Source organism: Plecotus auritus, assembly GCF_963455305.1.
Source record: "Plecotus auritus genome assembly, chromosome: 8".
Taxonomy (NCBI): Eukaryota; Metazoa; Chordata; class Mammalia; order Chiroptera; family Vespertilionidae; genus Plecotus; species Plecotus auritus.
Window position 1 is genome coordinate 146,839,287 of NC_137782.1, and position 25,094 is coordinate 146,864,380.

At 36.1% G+C, this 25,094-nt stretch overlaps 1 protein-coding gene across 18 annotated transcripts in view; it reads left to right on the forward strand.

Moving 5' to 3' along the window:
* Positions 1-25,094, forward strand: part of NRXN1 (neurexin 1) — a 1,052,009-nt gene that overhangs the window by 474,909 nt on the left and 552,006 nt on the right. For 11 of the 18 annotated variants that reach the window (XM_080686543.1, XM_080686525.1, XM_080686536.1 and 8 more), the window contains 3 exons: positions 3,010-3,213; positions 5,736-5,762; positions 23,932-24,054. In XM_080686543.1, the coding sequence (XP_080542669.1) occupies positions 3,010-3,213; positions 5,736-5,762; positions 23,932-24,054 (354 nt within the window). The remainder of the gene's footprint in view (positions 1-3,009; positions 3,214-5,735; positions 5,763-23,931; positions 24,055-25,094) is intronic. The other 7 variants (XM_080686544.1, XM_080686548.1, XM_080686531.1 and 4 more) reach the window with 1 other exon arrangement.

Below are 25,094 nucleotides of genomic sequence, written 5' to 3' on the forward strand. Positions count from 1 at the left end.
GAGCTCTCAAGTTTTATTATTTTACTCTGTTATTTCATTCCTGCTGCTTTTTGGAGAATGTTAAAGGCCAGTGATCCTAATTATTTTTCCTACTTTGGATTGGATTTCAGTCTGTATTTATGACCCACTGCCAGACCTCTCTATTTTTTAAAGGATGTTTCTCTACTTAGCTTTTAATCAAATTAAGCTACATTTCATAGAAGAATATGAGGTCATTTAAAATATGAATATTGAATAATAGGGACTGATTTACAGACTGAATAACCAGGCGAAAACTAAAAATATTTTTATATTTTTATCTGTATGATACCACAGTAACTGAACAATTGATAATGGCTTTTAAACTTATATTCACATATTGTTTTATAGACACAGACACTGATTGGCTGTAGTTCAGGATAAGAAATAGTAAAGATCAAATTTCTTTAAAGATTATACTAGAAACACTTTTTGTTGTTGTTTTGTAGAATTTACTGCAACTTTGCAATCATGTTTTAATTATTTTTGGAGCAAGTTCTCCTAGATTTTTGTACACTGAACTCTGTCTTTTGTGATATTGCATCTATCTGGGAAACTTCTTCTCTAATCGGAAAATGATATGATATAGAACCACTATATTTTAAAGGATTGTATTATTTTTTCAGTGCTTAGCTCAGTGCCTAGCCATGGGACCCCTACTTTGGTCAATAGACCCCTTTCCTAATCTATCTTTTGCAGCACAATTATAAACTTCAAAGTAGACTTTAGTAAATATTTTGTTCATATTCATTACCAAAATTAGATTTCACTTATAATAGGCAGAATAAATACTTAATTTTCTTAAGTGAACATATATGTAAGCTTGGTAACCAAATTGAAGGAAGTTCTTTCATGTACCCTCAGTATTGCGTGCAATCATTAATTCAGTAAGTGTTTGTTGAGCCTCTGCTGTGTGCCTCGCACTTTGGGGCACTGAGCTGCTGATGGAATAATGAATAGGAGTGTCCAACCTCTGTTTTCACCACACTTCAACACTTGGATTTTATAACATTTGATCAGAGACAGGAATGCTGAAGGAACAGCCATATAAAGATCTGGGGTGAAACCTGCTAGGACAGAGTGCAAATACTTGAGAGATGAAATCAGTGTTTCTGGGTTTTACTAAACTAGTGTGTATGTGTGTGTGTGTGTGTGTATGTGTGTGTATGTGCGCGTGCACGCGTGTGGGAGGTGTGTGTGTTGGGGGGTGATGCTTAAAGCTGAGGCCAGAGAGACAGACTGGGCCCAGATCACAGAAAAAGGTTAGAAAAATGAGTACAGCTTTTATTCTAATTGCAGTAGAGATCTATCAGTGGGGGGTTGGAGGTGGTGAGGGATTGTTTAAGCAATAAAGTGATAGATCTGATTTACTTCTTTAAAAGTTTGGCTTGGCTGCTGTGTGCAGGGAGGAAGAATAGAAGTGGGGAGACTTTTGAGGGAGCTATTTAGTGATCCAGGTGAGAGACTGCAGCAGAGTCTGAGGGACTTTGATGGTAAGAGTAAGAAGCAAACGATTCAGGAAATGAATTGGAATTAGTGCCTTCAAGAATTGCAGACTTGCAAATAGATTGGACATGGCAGAGAGGAGGGTGAGAAAGAAATCAGAAAGGTGAAGGTCTCAGCAATGGGTTATATCATTTACCGAGATGGAGAACATTAGAGAAGGAACATGATGGATGTTCATTGTTGGGGGAGTGATAGAGAGTGTAGTAAGGTACCTATCATATTCAATTTGGAGATGTTCAATAGGCAATGGATGAATGATGAGTGATGGAGCTCAAGAGAGAAGTCAGGACCGTTAATGAATATGAGGGGGAGTGAGCACATGCGTTGAGAGAGATCCTTTGTCATGAGGTGAACAGAGAAGAGTGCCAGGCAGAGACCCTGGGACCTTCATGCTTATTCGTTCTGGATGTGCCTTCAGTCTCATAATGACAACAACTGATGATCACAGTATGTCAGAAGGAATGCTTGACTTCGCTGACTTCTTAAAAAATAAACTTGCAAAACCACAACTCCAGAAATACCGTCTTAATAATACACACAGTTGCATTAGTAAAGTTAAGTGCTGTGTCATGTACATGGGTGAGATCATGAGAATTTCCTAGTTTGTTTTAAATCCAGGTCGTTTTTCTTTTATTGGGTGATAGTCTGTGTTATGAGAACCAATGAAAGAGCAGCATGACTCACACTTGTTCTGCCGCCATATAGTGTTTAACACTCAGGGGTGCTGACGATTTCTTAAAGCAGTCAGTTTGTGACCCACAGTTTTTGCTATTTTGCTTTTTGATGTGTTTAACACTGTATTAAGCAGCTTCCCTCAGAAAGCAATCTGCTTTCGTTTTAGTAGCACACACCCACACACGCTCTCCAATCCCACCTGCCACCTTTAGGAAGTACATCGTCGCTGACATTTTAGTGATAGCTTCATATTTTCAGGATACCAAGGTTGTGGCCACAGTAGTTTTATGTTCTAATTAAGTGCCCTTAGAATCATGAACTTTTAAGGCGAGCAAAGGCCTTAAAGATCCTGTTCCAGCAAATGAGGTCCTCTCAGAGCCTAGGCTGGTTTTACAGAGCTGGCCCGTGGCCGAGCCATGTAGAAACATTCATTAAACAGTCGCCCAAGCTTCCAATCAGGCTCACACTGCAGATACACAGCAGAATCTATCTCTGCTCTTGAAAAGAGAGACACATATGAAAACATGTATGATCCAACATGATCAGTGCTATAGGTGGAAAGTGCTATGGGAATGAAAGGAAAGTGCAGCCATATTTCCTCCTGGGTTTTAGCAGGTGCTTCACTGAGGACGTTCTCTCTACTGTGACCCCTCTGTTCAGCTTAAAAAAGACTTGCTCGTTTCTGAAGAAGATGAGCTGAGCTTGTAGTCTTGTGTTCTATCTGAAAGTCTTTAATAGGTCACTCTTTTCCTTTTCCAAGTCTAAATGCCCTATGGACCAAGAATGTTTATTTTCATTTCTCACCTACAGAGGCAACGGTTCTGAGCTACGATGGGAGTATGTTTATGAAGATCCAGCTGCCCGTGGTCATGCACACAGAGGCTGAGGATGTGTCCTTACGGTTTCGATCCCAGCGTGCATATGGCATTCTCATGGCAACCACCTCCAGGGACTCGGCAGATACCCTCCGCCTGGAGCTGGATGCAGGGCGTGTGAAACTGACGGTCAACCTAGGTAACAACTCACCTTCCCCCACTGAACTAACACCTTTCACTTTTTGTTACGTTCTGCCTGCCAACATTTACCAAGTAGCCTGTTTGCCATGGAAAGTTAAAACACTTAATGGTCTCATTTCCATCATTTAAATTAATTTAGGTTTTTGGGGCATCTTTTTATTGTGTTTTTTTGTTGTTGTTATTATTGTTGTTTACCATAATTTACTGTCTTGTGATTACTACCACTGAGGGTTCGTGAAAGGGAAGCCATCCGTATCAATGAGGTTAATTGAAAACATAAATCATTAGGCTTGCAGAGACCTCAAATCGAATTCCCTATTATTTACTGGCATTCTGATTGGCTATAGATGATATCCTTTCAGATATATCTACTGAGATAACATATGCACCAAATATCAAATTTCCACTTTGTGATCTGGGTCAACAGTAATTTTTCTTCTATTCCATGGGCTTCTCCTTTCAATAATCGCCTTTGTGGTAGCCCACCTTTTCTGTCTGGAAATTCTGTGTGGTGATATTCTGCTATCAAACAGCAATCCACAACCCTTCAATGCCCAAAGTCTGCGGCCCTCAGCAAACAGCCACGAGAACACTGACAACACAGTCTCTTCTTCAGAAAAATAATGCTTTCCTGCTTCATTATAGAATTAGGCAAGAGTCACTACAGTAAAACCTCAACAACCCAGAGGAAACATGGGGGAAGGACAGGCCGAATTAAGACAATGTCTGAATTGTAGAATTAGCAAAAATTAAACAGTTTTATTTTTAATTGCATTCAAAACACAAATTAATAGCTGGGAAAAAAATCCTGTTAAGGAAAGGTGTTACTAGGCTGGTTTTAATGGATGGATAAGAATTATCCATAATTAGCACATTGTTTCATGCAGGTTGGGCCATCAATACATAGTAAAATAGTTGAAATCAGCTTTCTTCCTAAACTTGACCTTTCACAATTTGTTTGTTTAATTCTTTTCAGGCGGTCTATAGTCAGACTGAATGAAGAATTATAAATAATCTGCCCAATAATTTTCAATATTATCATTAACACCAAGAGGAGTGCAAATTTATGAGGTTTTACTGTATTTCCAGGAAGCAATAAACACTCATGAAACTTAACAAACAGAGAAAATGAATAAGCAGGGGAAAACGTGAAACTATGTAGATTTAAAAAAAAAAAAGTAGGAAATGTGAAGAAGTAAGGCATTTATAGAAACCCCACCTACATTTTCTAATTGTGCTGAGCAGAATGATAGCTCATAAAATACATAGTTGTTTCATTACATTCAATTAATATTAGTTAAATTAAGTTAGATAATAAGGGTGTTTTTTAAAGATTACTGAAGAGTACACAGGACTCATTTTCTGTTCTGTTAGAGTTCCATCTAGTGAAAATGTGAGGTTACTACAGCCAGTCAAAATAAATTGACTAATTGCAGTCAAGGGGCTGCTAGCCAAAGTGGAAACACTCCTGGACATTTTCCAACAGCAAAGCATTCTGTGGAAAGAGCTGTGTAGATGCTGGTCCTTGGCTGTTTGCAACCACTTTTCTGATGCGGTTGACGACACATGACAAACTCAGCTACATGGAAACAGAATCTAGGTTTATATTTTTCCTGTTCCCCAAAGGCTTTAAATTCTATGACCAAAATCAACAAATATTTATCTATACATAAAATAAGCATAAAACACCCCACATAGTCTTTTAAAGATAGCCCTTGTAACCACAGTCTGTGTTATTCAGATCAGACATTCTGTTCTTAAAGAATCTGCTCTTCTATAAGAAGCAAGTATAAGAAAAAGAAAATCAATAGCAGCATTAACCATGACACTTATTGCATAGAGATAACATTGTTAGCTCCTAAGAGAGGCATAGGCAGGTGTGTTCTGAAGAATGACACTACTTCTTAGCCACTAGAGTTTCTAAAAGAAACATAGTGTTTCTGTCCTCCTCTGATTAATACAAGGCATGGAAGCCAGCCAACTTCGGGTTGTGACCTCATTGTCCAAGCAAAACCAAAACAAGACATTAGGGTGAGGTGAGAATAATTTCCACTTGCTTTCCATTGACCACCACGATCCTAAAGGGTTCCGATGGCCTTTGTGGGATACTAGATTTTGGAGGTCCAAGATGTCTGAGCTTAGCTGAGCTTGCACCTGCACCCCATTGTGACGGAGCACTTTTTAATTACGCTGAAAACAATGATCTGTTCTTTCACAGATGGGGAGAAAGTTGCAGCCAGTCCAAGCCAAGCATCTTTGACAGTTAACAATTCTTTATTCCACTTAGATTTGTCACCATGTAGCTTTGTTTGAATTGGCCATTTTTCAAACCTTCTAATGTTGTTTCCAATGGCGAAGTTTTATAACGATGAATCTGGGTTCTAGAAATACGTAAAGTTATGGAGTGGCCATATTTGCATGTGTCTGTCCCCGGAAGGGTGGACTGTGATTTTATTGGATGTCTGCAGCTATTACCTTGAAGGATAAATTTTCATTTTTCATCTATTCTTCCCCATCTAGATTGTATCAGGATTAACTGTAATTCCAGTAAGTGCCTATTCAAAATTCTTAAAATGTTATTCCTCCATTATGATGTAAGCTAGTCAAGAAAAAAAGAGCAAGAGAGAGGCATTTATAAAACTCATGAATTCACTTTTGAAGTATACCAGTCCATCATCTGGGTTGTAAAAATTCATTTTGAAATCTGTCCAGTTGAAGACTTAACAGCTGTAGTCCCTACCGCTAAGTGGTAAAAGAAGCGACAAGTGTTTCTTAACATGAGGTACAAATGCCTCTATAGACCTTTGGATAAGTCGAGTAGAATGTGTATTTTGCCAGATCTTGGACTCCAGTAACTCTTTTCTTCATGACCAAATTTGGAGGAAATACTATGCAATCTATTTCCTTCACTTACTGTTTTTATCTCTTAACAGAAATACAGAAAAACATGTAATTCCTTTCATTTTTGAGAGTTAGTATTAAATCTTTCTAAATTCAACTCTTTACACAGGAAAATGTGTTTTTTCCAAGTTATAAATATACAGAAAATTACTTGTCTAAAGAAGTTTTTCTTGTTCCTAACGAGTATTTACATGATGAATTTTTACATCCTAATCATATATCTGCAAAAATAACTAAATCTGTGATATGCATGCCAAATGATTAGTCAGAAAAGATGCATGGACTGAGTTTTATTTGATTGTGGACTAGAGAACCTGAAAGGATATAAGGACTGTGATTTTATTTTGAGTTGTAGTCTTATCTAAAGAATACATTTATTTTCTTTCTTTACATAAATATTTAGATTTTTTCTTTTCCAGGTTTTGCTGACCACATTAAAGACTCTTCTTCAATGTTAACAGAGTTGTTAGCTATTTAAATAAATGGTTCTCACAAGCTTCTAATCTCTCATGGTCATAATCAGTAAAAAATTTTGTCTCTATCCTTATAAAATGCTGAATGTGAGTTGATGGAGTCTAAACCCTAAACCATGGGCTGTGTTTCCAAGTGGCAACAATCCATCCTCTGAGGAACAAATGGTGGTCTTACACTTACAAAACGAGATGCTTTATCTAATGAAATATATAGTACTTCAAACACTGTGCTTCTTATAATTCAGATTTGTCTTCACATATTTTAATATTCATTTTAAAATAGCAAAAACGATGGTCTCTGATCATAGCAAGCAAAAGGTCATGCAATCATGATTTAAGAAAAATTAAATGAATAAACTACCATCTCAAACAAAATAGCTCCTGAAATAATCTGTCAGAACTCTGCAAGTGGAATTTTTCAGGTACACAGCATCTCCTCTCAAATCCCGTCTCTTCTCTTTCATACTTTCTGAGCAGGTGCACAGACTTGGCAGCTCGAATCCCGTGGTCCAGTTTGCCTTCAGCTCTAGGGCACTGATGCAGGCAAAGTGGCAATTTACACAGATCTGTGCCTTAAGGCAGATGTAGATATTTTGATTCTTCCTGAATCTTAGGAAATCCATGTGAGAAAACATATTTCTTTTTAGACTTCTGCTTTATGTACTCTTACGACAAAACATGGGTTTTACAATTTATAAAATGTAACCACGTAAAGGCTAGTGTTTGATGAAAATTAATCCAATGAAATGAACTGTGTTCTCCAGCTACATAAATTAATTTTTGAAACATGCTTATAGTCTAACTACTACATTCATGCATTACCTTCATTTGGCTTATAAGAGTCTGATATTAAGTATAGTCATTTTTTTCTCTGGATATTACAGAGAATATTATCTTTAAGGATAAAAAAATTTGTGGTGGGTGGCATTTTCCCCCTTTTAAGAGGTGCTACATTTAAATTACTTGAACTAAATGAATGACTGTGAGCTTTTGGTGCACGCCTTGTACAGGACTGCAAGTGCCTTAACTTGACAGCAGTCCCAGGAAAGAGCATTCAATGATCAGGTAATGTTTCATTTCCTTTACCTTTGTTTTATTTGTGGAATCTTGGGCAGGTTTAACAAGAACCTCAAGTTTTATCAAGAATTCATGTTATTAACTCAACTTGGAGGAGAGGGAGGACATTATATATCTAATAATGCAAACCTAACTTACGGTGATTAAATAAGCAGAGATTTCCACCTGGAGTGCATTTCCTACCCCATAAAACATAAAAATATCTGCATTGCAGTATAACTTGCAGGTTAATAAATGTTCATGTATTACATTTATGACCTTTGAGTCATAAGTTTGTCTGAAACTGAGATGAATGTACATTGATTAAATCTCAGCCATATACCACCACCGTCTCTAAAATTTATACCATACCGAAGAAGATATCAGCTGTATTATGAAATTAATAGGAAATGCCTTAATTGATGTATTTTAAGAATGTTTCCGCTGGAAATATATAAACTATAACTTAAAAGATTATCTTGCGTTGAGAGCTAATATCAAACTTTAAATGATTATGTTTTAATGAAAACCTTCCCAAATTTCTCTATACTCACTCAGAATTGCTGTTTCCTATAGTGGTGCCATCCTTCCTCATCTCCATCCTACCCCCACCAACCCCAGTTTACAGCGGATGTTCCTTGATATGCAAAATAAGTGATGCATAGTACCAGACTGTCCAATCTTTGCTATTGAAGAACAGGCAGTAGGTGAGGGAGAACATCGGGCTGTCAATATTCAGACCTGTGTGAGGATAAGAGATGGCAGATATGTTTCTTTTTCAGCCCTTCTTGTGTCAGTAGTTTAAATACAACAACAGACTCTTTCATGGACTGGCTTTTGCTAAGGTTCTTTTGGGAAAGGGCAGATTTGAATTCCAAAGATCATCTCTGTCAGATTCTTTGTGGCCAATATTTCCCCTCTAATAGGAAAAGCTGTCAAGAAATGTTACATGTTTTTATTTAAAACTCAAAAGCTTATTTTCATGTGTGGAGAGGGTACGTTTAAAAAAAGAACCTTCTCTATGAATAGTGGTCATTTCACTGTCAAAACACATGCTTTGTTGTTTCAGATTACAAACTGAATGTCTCCGCACACATTCCCAGACCAATCTCAGCTCTTTGATGTCCATTAGCTTATGCCATTGCTAAAATATATTTGACATATACAACTTGGAATTAGATTAAGGTCAGTGTTTGCAGATTTGTGGACTGGGAGGGAACCAGAGAGGTGTGTTACCTACGGGCTCTCCATTCTCCTCTGTCCAGGATACGAATAGAGGGGCGGTCAGATTGCTCTTGCCTCCTTAATCAACGCCAATAGCGAGAACAACAATCTACCATCATAAAGTAAATTTATATGGAAGTTGCTAAAAGAACTGCCATCTTTTAATGTAGATATTTTCTTCCCTGGGCAGTGAAGGGTACTTCAATAGAGATGGGAAAGGACTGTAAGTGAAGTGACATTCTTTTAACAGAAAGAGGAAAAATTATTTAAATTAACAAAAAAGATATGTTGTAGAGTGTTTTACATAAAATCATTTCTGTAGAAATGTATACTAAGACAAACTATTCCTTAATAAATTATTACCAAGGAAATCCAAGTTAGAGTGAATAGTCCTTTTATGACCAACACATGAATTATTTGCATGAGGTGAGTGTTTGATAGTCTCTTGCCTACTCCATAATATTAATTGCCTTAAGAAGACTTTTAAAGATATAAAGAGTGCAAAAACATTTTTCTAGTCTTTGTAAAATTTTCTCAAATGCATTAATAATAGGGTCATATTCTGCATTTTTTATGTCTGCCAAAGTACATAATGTGATGTCTTGGTCATGCTATCTCAGAGTGACCGAGGCAGTCTTCCCCAAACCTCCCAACAGTAAATCCAAAGTCATTAGGCTCCGTGTTTATATTGTTTTCCCAAAATTTGGCCTTTACAGTGGCATATTGCATGCTTCAATAGTTCCAATTTCTCTCTCTCTCTTCTTCTAGTAGCTTTTAAAGTTGTTAGTGCTACATATACTCTTTGAAGGTGTAAATACATTGAACATTTGAAAACTAAACTTGCTCCTATCAACTATAGGTGGGTCATAATTGCCTTATAAATAACTACTTTAAATATGTAGTGGATGCAAGGTTTTGTTTTGTTAGTATTTTCTTTTTTATTTTGTCTTTCCAAATCAATGACATAATTTACAGAATGTGCTTATTGCCCACAGGAAGGCTTGAAGCCACCTCTGCATCCATATAAAAATGGATTTTAATAAACTCATAATCTCTAATGCTTGTTTGCATTATTTTTGGTTTCTTTATGCCTTTACACGTCTCTTTTTCTGCTGCCCAGCTCTTTCTTCCTACCAAGATTTACTCTTCCCACTTCTCCATTTCCAATGTTGTTTTCTCTGGTTCTCTTTTCTCTTATTTTTCTTACAATAATAAATACTCTCTGGAGTTGAAAAAAAATGTTTTACTTGGCTGACCTTCCAACTGTTTTTGGCTTCTTACAGAAAATGGCTCATCTAAGATGCAGAGACAACAAACTTGCAGATGATATTAATGTGGGCAGTGTCAAGGGTTGAAGTTCAACTCCTTTTATTTCCAGCTCAGTGTCTAAGTATTGGAGGGAAAAGGAATCTAAGGCCAAGTACTTAACCTCACTTTTGACGTGGATATAATAAAAAAAAATCCTGAGTAGTCCGTTTTTGGTAAATGTACTATGATGGATGTCTGGAGTGGATAATAAGATCTTCTTATTATCATTTTATTACCAGAATGAAAAGATCAACTGTATATTAGTTATCACCAATTTCTTATGTAGATCAAAATGGAAAGCAATAAAAAGATTGCAGAGTGTCAACTAGTGGCACTTAAGCCATGTTAGATTGCCTCCATCAGGCAGCCACTTGGCAGCTACTTAAAAAGATATGAGGACATTTCTGGGGGCTGGCTCTTGTTAACATGAAACAAATGTTCGGTTTGGAGCAGCTGCCTGGTACCTAAGAGCAAAGAAGTGCAGAAGGGAGTCTCCTGCCTCGGCTGCCGCACGGCAATCCATCACTTGGCTTTAGGACTCCATCACTCATTGCCCCTCAGTGACTGCTGCCATTTATCTGCCGAGGATGTAAGCTGTTTTGTTTTGTTTCTTTGTTGTTTTCTTTTTTTTTTAAGCTGCAAGTATATATTAAAAAAAGGAATAGGCAGTTTATAAATGATTACTTTTAGCAAAAATCTAAGAGAAATTGCATATAAAATATAGAGACCATAGATTTCTGGTGAAAAACAAATGGCTTAAAACAGGCAAAGAGAGTTGGCACATAACAAATCTTTAGAAAAATATCAAAATTGGAATAAAATTTAAGGGAAACCCAATTGGATTGTCCACATTTTAAATTTATGAGAATTATAAAGAAAAGTGCACTTTTTCTTTGCACATTTAAATGGCTACATAGATTGGGAAAATTGTAATGCGAAGGCTTGGTAAATAGAAGCCTGGAGTCTATTTCGGTGAATAATTAATCTGCCCACTGCCTATATGCAAATATAAAATGCTGCAGTGTTTTAGAAGATTACTCTTTTGTGTGGGTTAAGAATTCATCTTGAAATCTGGCTCAGTTATTAATTTTTCACTAAAGCACTTCCTTATTGCTATTGCAAAATGCTCTGCTCACAGTAATGAAAAATTGCAGACTTGTGGTGACTGGGTTCATCCAATTCTTCGTTGTCGAATGTTGGCATTGTAACAATGGCTAGGTAGATATTATCGGACAAACTAGACAATTTCAGAAGAAATGTTCTGAACTTGATATTCCCTTGGGTTCTGTGAAAAGGAATGTTTCTTTTTCACAACCAAATGTCATCAAAGACCACAGCCTGTTGGTCAGATATTTTTTTGTTTGACCAAAAAAGCTGGTTTCTAAACATCCACCACTTCCTTCACAGTCTTGAGTGTCTTCCTTTGTCTGTGTTTATTTATTTACTAGAGACCGATGTACAAAATTCGTGCATGAGTAGGCCTTCCTTCCCCCGGCTGCCAGCACCGGCTTCCCTCTGGCACCCGGGACCCGGGCTTGCTTCCCTCAGGCCAGCGGCAGGCAACCGGGACCTGGGCTTCCCTCACAGTCCTGGCTTCATCCAGAAGGTCATCTGGAAGGACGTCCAGTCTGATTAGCATATTACGGTTTTATTATCATAGATTGGTAGGGAGGTAACACTGGTTATAGATAACTTCTCATTTTTCATGTCTTCTGCTTACTCCTGGTGTCTCCTGCTTCATGATTTCTGTTCACTGCTTTGTCCTGTGCATGTCTTTAGGGTTTTTGCTGCTCCTGTACTAACTCTTGACACTATATGTTCTGTATTCAGACTCCTCTAGATAGAGAACCTAGTGGATTCAAAACTTATTCTTGTTCTATTGAACAGAGATTTCAAATCATGTCACCTCATAAGCCATTGATCAGATTTTAGCTTTGGCGGCTGATGACCACTAGTGACCCAGGTCATCTGGAAGGACGTCCAGTCTGATTAGCATATTACGGTTTTATTATCATAGATTGGTAGGGAGGTAACACTGGTTATAGATAACTTCTCATTTTTCATGTCTTCTGCTTACTCCTGGTGTCTCCTGATTCATGATTTCTGTTCACTGCTTTGTCCTGTGCATGTCTTTAGGGTTTTTGCTGCTCCTGTACTAACTCTTGACACTATATGTTCTGTATTCAGACTCCTCTAGATAGAGAACCTAGTGGATTCAAAACTTATTCTTGTTCTATTGAACAGAGATTTCAAATCATGTCACCTCATAAGCCATTGATCAGATTTTAGCTTTGGCGGCTGATGACCACTAGTGACCCAAGCAGCTGTAATTAGAGCGGGGCGGGGGCAGGACACACAACATACTTCCCTCAAGGGGATGTAGGAGCAGCAGGCTTTTCACACAAACATTTTTCTCTAGGTTGTCCAATTAAACCTGTTTTTATGATCGCTGTAAAATACTCATGTGGATTACAATTTGTTCACATAATAATGACTAACATATGGTGTATAAGTCAAGTGGGCAAGTCTCTTTAAATCAGGGGGGGGGGGGGAAGGGGAATGTCAAAGAATTTGGAACCTGAAATGTTCAGTGTGCTCAAAGCTCTTATCCAGTTCTTTCACTTGTTACCAATGGGAGCAAAGAGCAAGATAGATAAGAAGTGCATTATGAAAACGGTTTTCCCCAAAGGTAAAGTAAGGAATTCTGAGTATTTAAATCACTGTTATTTTTATTGTACTTGGATTATTTGTTATTTGTTCTTTGAATGAATCATTCATATAATTGTGAGAATTCTTCACCCTTCCCAGGTTATCAGTCTGAATATAGACTGAAAATATTTGTGCATAGTACTATTGAAATAAATTTCAAACTCGATTATCCTTTTTAAAATAGATGATTATTATAATTAAAATTGCTTTGGAAATGTAGGACTTAAGGTAAAGATTACCAATTCTCTTTTAAAATTTGCATATAAGGAATGTACATAGCCATGGAATATACTCATTAAATTGTCAGATACATAGAAAAGTTAGCCAATTTTAGAAATCTGTAAATTTCCAATGTAAATAAATGTTCGCTACTAGGAAATCTGAAGAATTCTGAAATGTTTACATTTTCCTAGGTGCAAAGGAGATGTTTATGCATTTGAAAACTAAACCCAAAATATTATAGAACTAACAAATTATAATGGCACCACAAAATTGCTGGTATAGATTTTTCATGCATTATGAAAGTACCCAGTAAATGAAAAAAGAAAGTATTTAAGAAGTTGTGCAAATATTCCCTTAGAATATGCATATATTCACCTAGCAGTGTTGAAATAGGCAGACAAAAATGGGGGTAGGACATGATAATGATTCAATAATGTGAAAAATAATAAAAATAGCTATAATAATCACATATAGGAATTCTGAAAGTGACATTGTAGATTATGAGATTCCTGACATGTTTTAATTGATCCTTCATGTATAAATTTAATCATTTTATCTGAAGATTTAGTTCAGTAAGTCAGCTGAAGTGCTCTACCTTGTCAAAAGTGATATTTTGGTAACTGATCAATTATTTAAGCTCCTCCATTAAGTAAAATTACTTTAGCAAATAAGCAGTTAAAAAATGAATACTTTTTATTTTTTGTTATCAATTATGAAATTGACAGGGAGTTGCAGTAGCAAAATTGTTTTTCTACAATGTTATTTTAAAATGTTTATAGACCCTGATGATGAGATTCTGGGTAATTTTAAATTTCTTTTCCTTTGTTCATCACATATATGTTTTAAATTTTCTTTAAAAACTTTTTCCTCTACTCAACAATTTAAAATAAGCAATCAAAAATGAATAAAGTCAAATGCTCTGTTAAGATCTAATTGAAACCAAACCCACCATTATTTAGGGCAATCTAGACCTACACTACAATATCTGTTTGTATTATGGTATGTACATTTTAAATGTACATTTAAATTGGGGGCTAATTTTCCCACTAATTTTGACCTACAAAATAGTTAAAAGTAGTCTTTTTTAAAGCAACATTTGGTTCCTGATTAGAATAATATTTGTTATTTGGAAGCTAGAGGAAGCAAAATATACAAAAGTAGCTACCATTTCAGTCCTTGGAAAACATTATTAATATCTTAAATGCTGGTATAACACATAATACTTTGCATATTACATATTTAGTAAGTAATATCTTGTATAATATGTATTTCTTTAAAAATACAGGGTCATGGTGTGCAAATATTTTGTTCACATAATAATGTACTTTTATTTTAGCAACAATATTGTAAGCATATGTCAAGCATGTGACTATAACATTTGGTATTTTAAAATCTAATCTATTGTTTACCTCAGATTTTATGCCAAAATGATATAAAGTAGGTTTTCATCATTGAGCCAGTTGAATAAATCTATATGTACAAAATAAGTTCTATCATGATTCATCAGTGATCTCAGAACAGTCAAATGGTCACTGTTTGGAAGCATCTGTAAGCAAGATGGCATACTCATAAGTGAGAAGATACTTCCAGGTGTGTTGGTGAAAGTTATCATCACTGATTGTAAGCTACTAAGTGGAAGTTTAACTAACATAATTTTACCATAGGGAGATCAATTAGGAACAAGCACACAGACATAATTTATTAAGTATAGCAGTTGGTAGACCACCTCCAAGAAACCTCCAAGCAATAGCTCCTCAGATTAACCAAGTTAATTTGGCATAAGATTTAATTGCTAATAGCCATTGATATAGCCAGGAAATCATCTTTGTAGAATACTTCCTGGATAGTAAAGCAAGCCATTCCTTTCAGGAGACTTTGACTCAAAGACAACTTCAAATAAAGAAGTGATCCCAGTATTTTTCCAATTACTAAAATAAATGATCAAAAAGAATAGCACTCAGGTTAATAGCTAACAGCCTGATAAATAAACTAATGATAAAAGAAACCAATTTAGTTTTCACTAGCTCGTATTACAGTATTAAAATTCAAAATAAAGAAGGATTTCATTGCTTGGAAAAAATTTTTTATTATCATTCTAACTTTGACATGATGGATGAATAAATTATCATGCATTATTTGTTCATAGCCTTCACTAATGAAAGAAAGAAAAAACATCAACACAAATCAGATGCTACAGTTCAATGATTCTAAAGACAAAATATTCCTTATCATATCTCTTAGAATTTGTTTTCTTTAAAAAAAAATAGGTTTTTAATGTTTACAACAAAAACTGAGAAATAGATTTTTAAGCATTATAATGATTTCTTAGATTATGTGTGGGTTGGGGGGAGGAAGGGAACAAATAGACTTAACAAAACCAGAAACTTAGATTTATTTCTTTTTCTAATATGATTGTTTTTGGAGAAGGTTTCTATAAGAATACCCGCAAAATACTGAGGGACAGCTGAATTTTGCAAATTTAGTCTTACATTTAATGATATTCAGATGCACTTACATTGACAAAGATATGGAAAATAAAACACAGGTAAAGCCATTATTTCTTGAATTATGCAAAAATATACATTCTTCTTGACTTTTCATAAAAGAAATTCTGTAACAATTATAGTAGTATGTTCAGATAATAAATTATTTATTTAATTAAATAATCATTGCATTTGTGACTACAATCATAGCTATGTGTATGGAATATCAGGTAGAATGTTTGTAAGTTTCCTAATGCTCAGTACCTGTATGCTTTTACTTTCTTTTTTTCTTCATTCAGATACCTTGGCATTGTGTATTGCATAAGACATATAAATATCAATATAAATCAATGTAATTTTTTTCTTTTCAAGTTACACTAACATTGAATACATTTTCAGCTTATAACGCTTACTTAAAAGCACATTGACTGTTTAGTACTTCATTTTATAACTTCAAGCTATCCTTTTATGTGATAAGCATTTCTTGGAAATGAACTTTTTTTTCCCTTAAAATAAAGTCACAGTCCAAATTTTTCCTTTCATTATATTAGGTTTATTTTATTCTGCTTCTTCCTAAACTTGCCAGTTGAGCTAGAGTAGATATAGAGAGAGCTGTTTTAAAACATTCTTGTAGCCATATATTTATATAATTGGTGTTCATTTTTACTGTGTTGTAAATATAATTATATTCTTAAAAAGTAATTTATATTTCTTAAAATGTTTGTGTTTCACATTTAAAAATTTTTTTACATCAGCTATATTTATCCTGGTCTGTCATAAATGGGTACAATCAATGTCAAAGCTATAGAAGCTAAACGTTTCTTAGTAGAAGACTTAAACATTGTTTATTTATTTGCATGATATTTACCCAGCTATGGAGCAGGAGGTGAGGCAGCTACATATACTGGAGTTTATTTTGTACATAATAGAATAGGGTTGGTGTGAGCTGGGAAAATGGCAGAGGAATCTCCGTAGGGTTTTTTTAAGTAATTGTTTTGAAACCAGAAACTAAGGGCAGACTGCAGGTGTCATAATTACAACCTGGGAAGCTCGTCCTCTTGTCATTCAGAGGTAGGAAGTGCTGCTGCCAGGAGCCCTGACTCAGGCATTAAGCCGAGTGGCTTTTGCTTCCCTTTCCCTGGCTTTTCTCTCTTCCCTTTATTGTCACAAGGACAGGTTTATTTCCAGCTTCTCAGGGGAAGCTATTGTCCTCAAAATCAACTGTCAAGTAAAACTTGGTAGCACCTGGAAAAGTTGTTACAGATAAACCTGATTTTACACACACACACTCTCTCTCTCTCTCTCTCTCTCTCTCTCTCTCTCTCTCTCTCTCACACACACACACACACACACACACACACAAATATCCATTTTAATAAAGGCCGTGATTCTGAATTTGCAGTTGCCTTATGCCATTTAAAACCGTCTTACATTGCTTTTAGTTTCTGCTGCTGTTGTCATTATAGTTTTTTGCTGATAAGAAAACTCAGGCTAAGCTGAAAAGAAGCATTAGACTAAGTTAGCACCATTACAGTTATGCTAGATTTAATGGCAACACTGAATCTAAAGTCTCCTGACTTTTCAGTTCTTGAATATTTTTCCATTACTTATTTCTTTATACTCAGTGTAAAATTTTATGAGAAAGGGAAACTTAAATTGTCTGTTTATTTATGTATATCTTACAGGGGCCTAAAAACCATCCCACAGGCTGACTGCCTGTTTCAATAAGTAGTTTTATTGAAACAAACACACACCCATTGTTTACATATAGTCTATGACAGCAGGAATGTGTAACTCAATTACTGGATGCTATAGGCAGTTTAATGACCTAAAAAAGTTGAACAGCCATGTATAAATATAGAATTAATTTATATGTATAAGACAATGCTAGTCTTTTAAAAACTGTATGGTATGACTATGGAAACTTTAGGATTCATGTCCATGTGATGCTCATCTTTAGCCCATATAACTGTGGTTGAAAGACACAACCTGTTCTTAATAAAATGGAGCTAGTAGATGGATCATTTCCAGAAGGCAAATAAATGGACCCCGACCTTCCTCCCATCCATGCAGTAGGGTAGCTTATGGCTTTACAGAAGCTCCCATCAGAATCCTCATGCTCAAGCAATGGTTTAATTTAAAGAGATTAACCGCTCACATAACTTGATGGAGTTATAAAGTAGAAATTACTTACATTTGATGTTGAAGGCAGTGAAGAAGTTCAGAACCAATCCTTTTGAACAGTACTAAGAGATAAGGTACTTGATACAGATGGTCCATTTGCATATTTAGCATCTTTAAAATATAATGGTAGAGGGAGATGCTACCTAAAGGGTATGCAATGAGTTTGAGTTTTGTGACTCAAAATCCAAAGGTAATCTTATAGGTTTGATTATTCTCAAACCACATCCACCTTTCAGCTCCAGAAACAGCTGTCATTTTAGTCTAGTTGACATCTTTGATCACATTGCTTCATAGATTTCTTAGCTTTATTTATTTCTTTTCTGTTCCTCTTCACTATTTTTTTTTTTCACATTCAAAAGCTAGTACGAGTAGGTCACAGGACATTTGCACACAAGGCTTTCTTCCAAAAAGGATCCAAAGTTAGTATTATATGCATCTTCTCGAATATAAATTTGGTTCCAAATATGCATATGTGTATATAAATAAAATTGGTTCCAAGATTTGAAAATGAGTTTAAAGTACACTTGCAAACAAACCTGAAATCGGTAAATAAAGGCTTGTGTAATCTTGTTAGAAATAGAGATTTCACCTAACCTTCCATGGAGTTTTCAGTAAAATGAGTTTGATTATTTGTACATTCCTTGGAAGATATTGTTTTCTTCACTAAATACTTTCATATTAATTTATGCTCAATACTTTTAAATAGAATTTAAAATGATTAACAAAAGTAATTTTAAATAATTTGGGAGGAAAGCCTATATGCCAAAAAAAATTTTTTAAAGCAAAGAAAAGAATGAAGTTGCTAAATTTATATGCACGTTCTAAATCTCGGTTTCCTGGTAGATAGAAATAAGGTAACATAGTCTGTTCCATAACTCACATGACATCAGAGGAAATGACCTACACAATCTTCAGAAAGAGTCTATGAATTTGGACTTTGTAATTAAGGTCGTGTCGAGAATGCAGGCTAGAGGGCTGACAGTGCAGACTGACCAATAACGATAGCATTGAATACCTCTAGACCTTGTTATACATAATGTTGGTAAGTGATGTTCTGGTAAAATAGTTTTTAATTCTTAAACTACAAAACAAAATTTTTTTTGTAAATCAAATCCAATTTCAAAGCAAAGGGTTACTTGCAAAAGATGTTTTAAAAAGCCTTTGCTGCAGTTTTCTGATGAAGAAAAGCATCCTTTATCCAAAGAGAGAAATGAGCCCCCTTGAGGAGTCTGTGGAGTCTGGGTTTCCGGGTGATACCTGCTTCTTTAACTGTGAGGCAGCTCCCCCTTTATATGGTTTTATAGTCCTTATGCATGATTACAGGGAAGGGGGGAATTCCTCTGCTTTAAAAAGAATTATAAAACCACTGTCCTCCTTTAACTGCTGGATTTTCACATTGCACAGCAATAATTGTTCTGAGTAGAGGAAACTTAGAGAGATACTGTGTCAGAGTCTCCAATATCGCTTAGCCTGACCTGCTTATTTGAACAGGGGAGAGAATAATTTACCACAGCCAAGAGAAAGGGTTCCTTAAAAGTGACTTCCTTATTTCACCACACAACCTTCTGATTATTTTTGTTTTCTAAGTGAACTTGCCCGTAAAACAGGGCCATGTCCTGGTCCACAGAATGGTGCATTTCCTGCTCCTGTCTGATCCTTGTATTGATCATTTGATGCTATGTTCTATGAGGGATTCCAAGAGGACAAAAACAGAGTTCTTCCCCTTAAAATTTGACTATCTAAATTAATAAACACATTTTTTAGGATATTTCAATCTTGTCCCACTGGTTTCATTTGAGTTGAGTATAGGTCTAGAATAACTATCCTTAAAGTTCTCTCTGCTCTCTGCCTACCCATGTCAAAACAAAAATGAAATTAAGAATAGTAAAAATAATGATATTGAACATTTTATAAATTTAGAGAACTTCACATTAGAATTGCAGTCTTTCATGTAGCCACAAGGTGGGAAAAGAGTACAGAGCAGTTCTGGTCCTTCCAAGAATGACAGCATTTAAAGTTCGCTACTGGAGAGTATATGCCTTTATCAGGTGTCCTTTTTTACAGATAAAAATATAAGAAGGAAGATAAATGATTTACTTAAGGTGACACAATTAGTTGATGTCAGTGGCAAAATCCAATTTCCACCATCTCCTCCCATAGTGAAAATGGAGATGAAAAGTAGTTAGCAAATGTGGTTATTAATCTGGCCAAAAACAGCTACCATCTTTTAAGTGTATCTCTTAATGGTTAAATCAATACTCTGTAAGAGCAGTAGATTTCAAAGAAGAATTTGCTTAGCTAACTGTGAATCTCCCATTTCCTGCTGCTCATTAAATTGGGGTTATCTCCAACCCTCTTAGCAGCAAAGTCTTAGCACCACCTGGAATTCATAAATGGGTAAGTACTAATAGGATAATTAACTTGAACTTTTACTATCCGCATATTGTTTTGGAGGCTGAGGAAAGGACTCTGGAATGGAGACAGAAGATCTCAAGATCAATCATAATTTCACTGCTTTTTGCCTCTGAGATTTATAATATTCTCAACTTTTCTAAATCAGATTTTTTAACTAAAAATTGAAAAACAAGATTTCTGTGGCTTTAATAACAGATTATAGTAAGAATCAAATGTAAAATTACATATAAGTTGTAACTCCCTACAAAACACAAAGAATGATTGTCTTTAAAATAGAAACAATGCTATGAACTTTTCTTTAAAATCTTTAAAATATTGCTCACTATTTTACTCTGCTTGGGCTGCTATAACAAACTGGGTCCCTTAATCCACAGATGTTTCTTGTCACAGTTTTGGAAACTGACAAGTCCAAGATCAGATTTCTGGCAGGTTTGGTTTTTGGTGAGGGCTCTCATCCTGGCTTGCAGATAGCTGGCTTCTTTTTGTATCCTCACATGGTGGAGAGAAAGAACTCCAATGTCTCTTTCTCTTCTTATAGGGACACTAATTCCATCATGGAGGCTCTAGCCTCATGACCTCATTTAAACGTACTTACCTCACAAAGGACCCACCCTCTCATGCCATCACATTAGGGGTTAGCACGTCAACATATGGACATTTGGTCCATAACACTCACATTAATGCTGGGAGAAAGATATTACTACCAATGAGACATGTTTTGATATCCCCAAAGAAAGAAGAAATCTGAAAAGGAATTCAGATTACTAATGGCTTGAGTGACTATAATTTTGCCATTCAAATCTACCCAAGAGGACAAATGACTCTCAAGCTCAAAATGTCAGTATTTTGACATTACCAATTCCATGTTTTAAATGTCTGAGAATATGAGATCTCAAAGGTACTATAAAGATTAAGACCACCAGAGCTGAATCTTTTAGCAGAATCCTGATTATGAGTGGATCATGCCCCAAATGAATGGTCCTTCCTCTATATCAGTATTCCTAGGTAAAGGTACAGTGTTTGATAGGGTTGTTCTTACGCCATGACTTATACAGAGAGTATGTAACATTTCCCATCATTGTAATCAATCTGTCCAGCAAGCTGCAAGTCATGACAAGGAGTATACGTTCTACCCCCTTCATTCAGATGTGGGGACCCTAAAATTTTAAATTGCTAGCCAAAGGTCACGTAGCTGGGAGGCAGGATAATGCAGGGGAAAGTATGCAGGCGTTGGGTAGGTTAATCTGGGATGGAACACTTTTCTATGACATGTGAACTGTATGACCTTGGGACAAGTAGTTTTGGTTTTCTGGGCCTTCAATTCCACATCTGTAAAATGATAATCCTGTAAAGATGAAGTAAGTTAACAGATAAAGTGCCTGGAACATAATAAGCATTCCCCAGCCCCTGGCTTCTTTCTTAGTAACAAATCAAGGACGAGCAACCACAATTCTTAGCTCCCTTCCCTGTCCAGTGCACTCTTTATTACCCTTCATGTTGCATAGATAGTGTTGTGTTGAACTGAGAATATTAAGTGCATTTTTAAAAGCCTTGTCTTCCAAAATCAATCTCTTCACATTTTTAATAATGCAAGAAAGGAGCTTGAAGTTGGCCCACAGAGACTTTTACGAACCAAAGGGTTATTTTTAATTGGATTTTGTGCCTGTTGTTATGGAAATCGTTGTTTCATAGATTAAGCATTATGACTTTACTGCAAGATCAAGCCCAGAATGGGGTATAATGATGATATCACTCTTATGCTTTTTTTTTTGACAAAACACTTTTAAAATTAAGAGAAGGGGAGTGAAGCTGCTTCAAAAGCACACAGTTCTAAGGGGGAAAAAGATCTCCCCTATAAAAATAGCTTTAAAATGAGATATTCTCTTTTCAAAGATCAAAACTAAGAATGACCCTCACTGCCAGTAGGATGCTAAGATTCTGCAGAGTTATTGAACACTCCTTTTTCACTATTAAAACTAAAAAGCATTCCTTTAATGCTGGAACTTGCTTTCAACATTTGGTCTCAAAGCATTTTTGCGGTTTCTGAGCTAACAGGCTTCCTTTAGTTATTTCATGATAAATCTCCCTAAAACTCTTCTATCTAGACAAGCTTTTATTCATGTATCCGGATGAATTTAACTTTTCTAAAGAAATAATAAGAGATGGTTTCTAATCTTCATGATGGCTCTGTATAGACATGAGGCAGTTTGTCATGCAAAACTTAGCTTATATAAGTGGCTCATTTTAAGCTCCAGTGAAACCCAACCAAGGAATACAGAACTTGTATCATCAGTAACATTCTAAGAGAGAAATCAGGGAGCTGGGTGGATAGTCTGCAGTACCAAAAGCAAACAATGACTGATCTCTGGTCAGACTGACTACTGAGGTTTCTTCTACGTGGTGCCCTTATTTATTTATTTTCTCTTTTGTTCTCCTTTTCATTGTCATTTAAGTATGTCCTCCTGTGCTCCTTGGACATTAATTGGTTTTGTTGATAGAATTTAGTTGAAGAAATAGTGAAGCAAGTCCTGATTGTGAATTGGATGAAAGTCATTAATCTCAATGACATCATGCATTTCATTATTGAAATGTACTAGAAAATTTCATGACTTTTAAAACACTGAAATCCATCACCAAATAGTGTGGATCTTTTAAAACTTTTCATTATTTTTCTCAGTGAGTCATAATGTCAGTTTGGTAGAAATGCTTATTTTCCTATAAAATTTTTCTAGTTATACTAAAAGCTATTTTCCCTGATTTGTGTGTGTGGAAGAGGGACATTTGTCTTTGTCATTTCAATAATTTTCACAAATCAACTTTCTGAGATAATCTGTTTGTTCTAAGCCTATTTAAATTCCATTTATCTATGGAATTTAAACTTCTATAGATTCACTGGCAGTTACTTTCTTGGTTATAATTCTTGTTCTTTTTCTCTTAGTTTTTACCTGGGAATCCCTGTCCTTTACTGCTGTTTAATATCACTTTTTATTCCTTCCCACTTAATATGTGGCAGTTTTTTGGGCTGTGATTTTTTTTCTTCATTTTCTACGAGCCAATACTTTTACCTACACTCATCTTCTGTGCCCCCACTAGTTTTAGTTTTTAGACACAATAAATTTAAGAACTTGGTAAACATAGGAAGTACATGTGGTCAGAGTAAAGAGAGCCCTCACACAGTATAGTACCCAGAACAGTCTCCTGTAATCCAGCCAGTGGCCACTCCCTGAAAATGCTTAGCTAATGACCTATGGCCGGATCTCTCCCCGAGGTCAGAGGTTACATGACTGCTAGCTACTACATTAACAAGAAAGTGATAACTGCAAAAATCAGAGAACTTCTTAGAAAAATAAAGGTGTGTGTAAATGTGAGAGGCTTCCCAATGCTGTATTGACTGTGCCCATTTATGACAACAGGTTCATTCGCTTGTCTTACTTAGATCAATGCATAGTGTTAAAGATTCTTCTTAAAGTGTCACACCAGAATGTCTGCTAACTTGTCATTTTCCTTGCTTGCTATGACTCTAATGGGCTTGAAAATTGATCCAGCCAGTCTCTTCTCTTCTCTCTTGCTCTCGCTCTCTCTCTCTCTCTCTCTCTCCTTTCTCTCACATTTCTTTTTCTCTTCTCTCCCCTCCCTCTCCCTCGCTTTCCCCTTTCTTTGTCTCTTTCTCTCACTCTCTGTGAGGTTCATTTGCTTGACTGATGCTGAGTGTCCATAATGACTGTTTGGCATATTCTACAGGCAAAGGTCCCGAGACCCTTTTTGCCGGCTATAACCTCAATGATAACGAATGGCACACAGTGCGTGTGGTTCGTCGAGGAAAAAGTTTAAAGTTAACGGTGGATGACCAACAGGCCATGACAGGTAAACCTCACTGTCCCCATCACCCTCTCTTTTACTGAAGCTTTAGACTTTCCCATTTCTTGCAGGTGACTTTGAAAACCAGGTTCACAACTCGAAGCTGATATACATAGTTCAATTTTGTGTGTGTGTGTGGGGGGGGGGGGGTTGTCTTTGGTTTTCTTTCTGTTGAAAAAAATATTATATATATTGGGGTGACATTGATTAATAAGATTATATAGGTTCCAAGTATACATTTGTATGATACGTAATCTGTATATTGCACTGTGTGCCCACCACCTTAAATGAAATCATCTTTCATCACCATATATTTGACCCCTTTTACCCCTTGCTACCCTCTCCCCATTCCTCTGGTAACCACCATACTGTTGACTGTATTTGAGTTTTTGTTTGTTGATTTGTTGCTTTCTGTTTTATATCCCACTCATGTGGTTCTTAGCTTTATTTCTGACTGTCTTATTTCTTATAGCATGGCTTTCTCTTTTTAATCCTTCAAATTTAAGTTAAATATCAACTCAGGTATTTCCCTCCATTTCATATTTATCAACACAGCAGCCTGTGCAACAAATTTCTAACATTTTTCTGAGTGCTGTCATTATATATTTAATTATTTCCTCACCTCTTTTTGTCTGCCTTCTTCTGTATACTGTGAGTTTTGTGAAAACGGGATCTATGTCTGCTCCGCCTACCACTCTCTTTTTCATCACCTGACACATGCACATACCACACACGCAGTCACTTCAAGTGAACCAACAAGTTCAATGTAAGGCTGGCGGGTTGTTTTGTTCTGCAGCAGAAATTAGCCCGGCTCTGAGCAAGGCTGAACCTCAAGTAGCTGATCTGCTATCAGTTTAGGTACAAAAGATTCAGGCGTCCTCAAACTACAGCCCTCGGGCCACATGCGGCCCGCCGAGGACATTTATCTGGCCCGCTGGGTGCCGCTGCCTGTCCTGCTTAGCAGCCAACTCATCCCGAGCCCACAGTGCACATAGGAATTTGTTCATAATTGTTTTTTTAAACTATAGTCTGGCCCTCCAACGGTC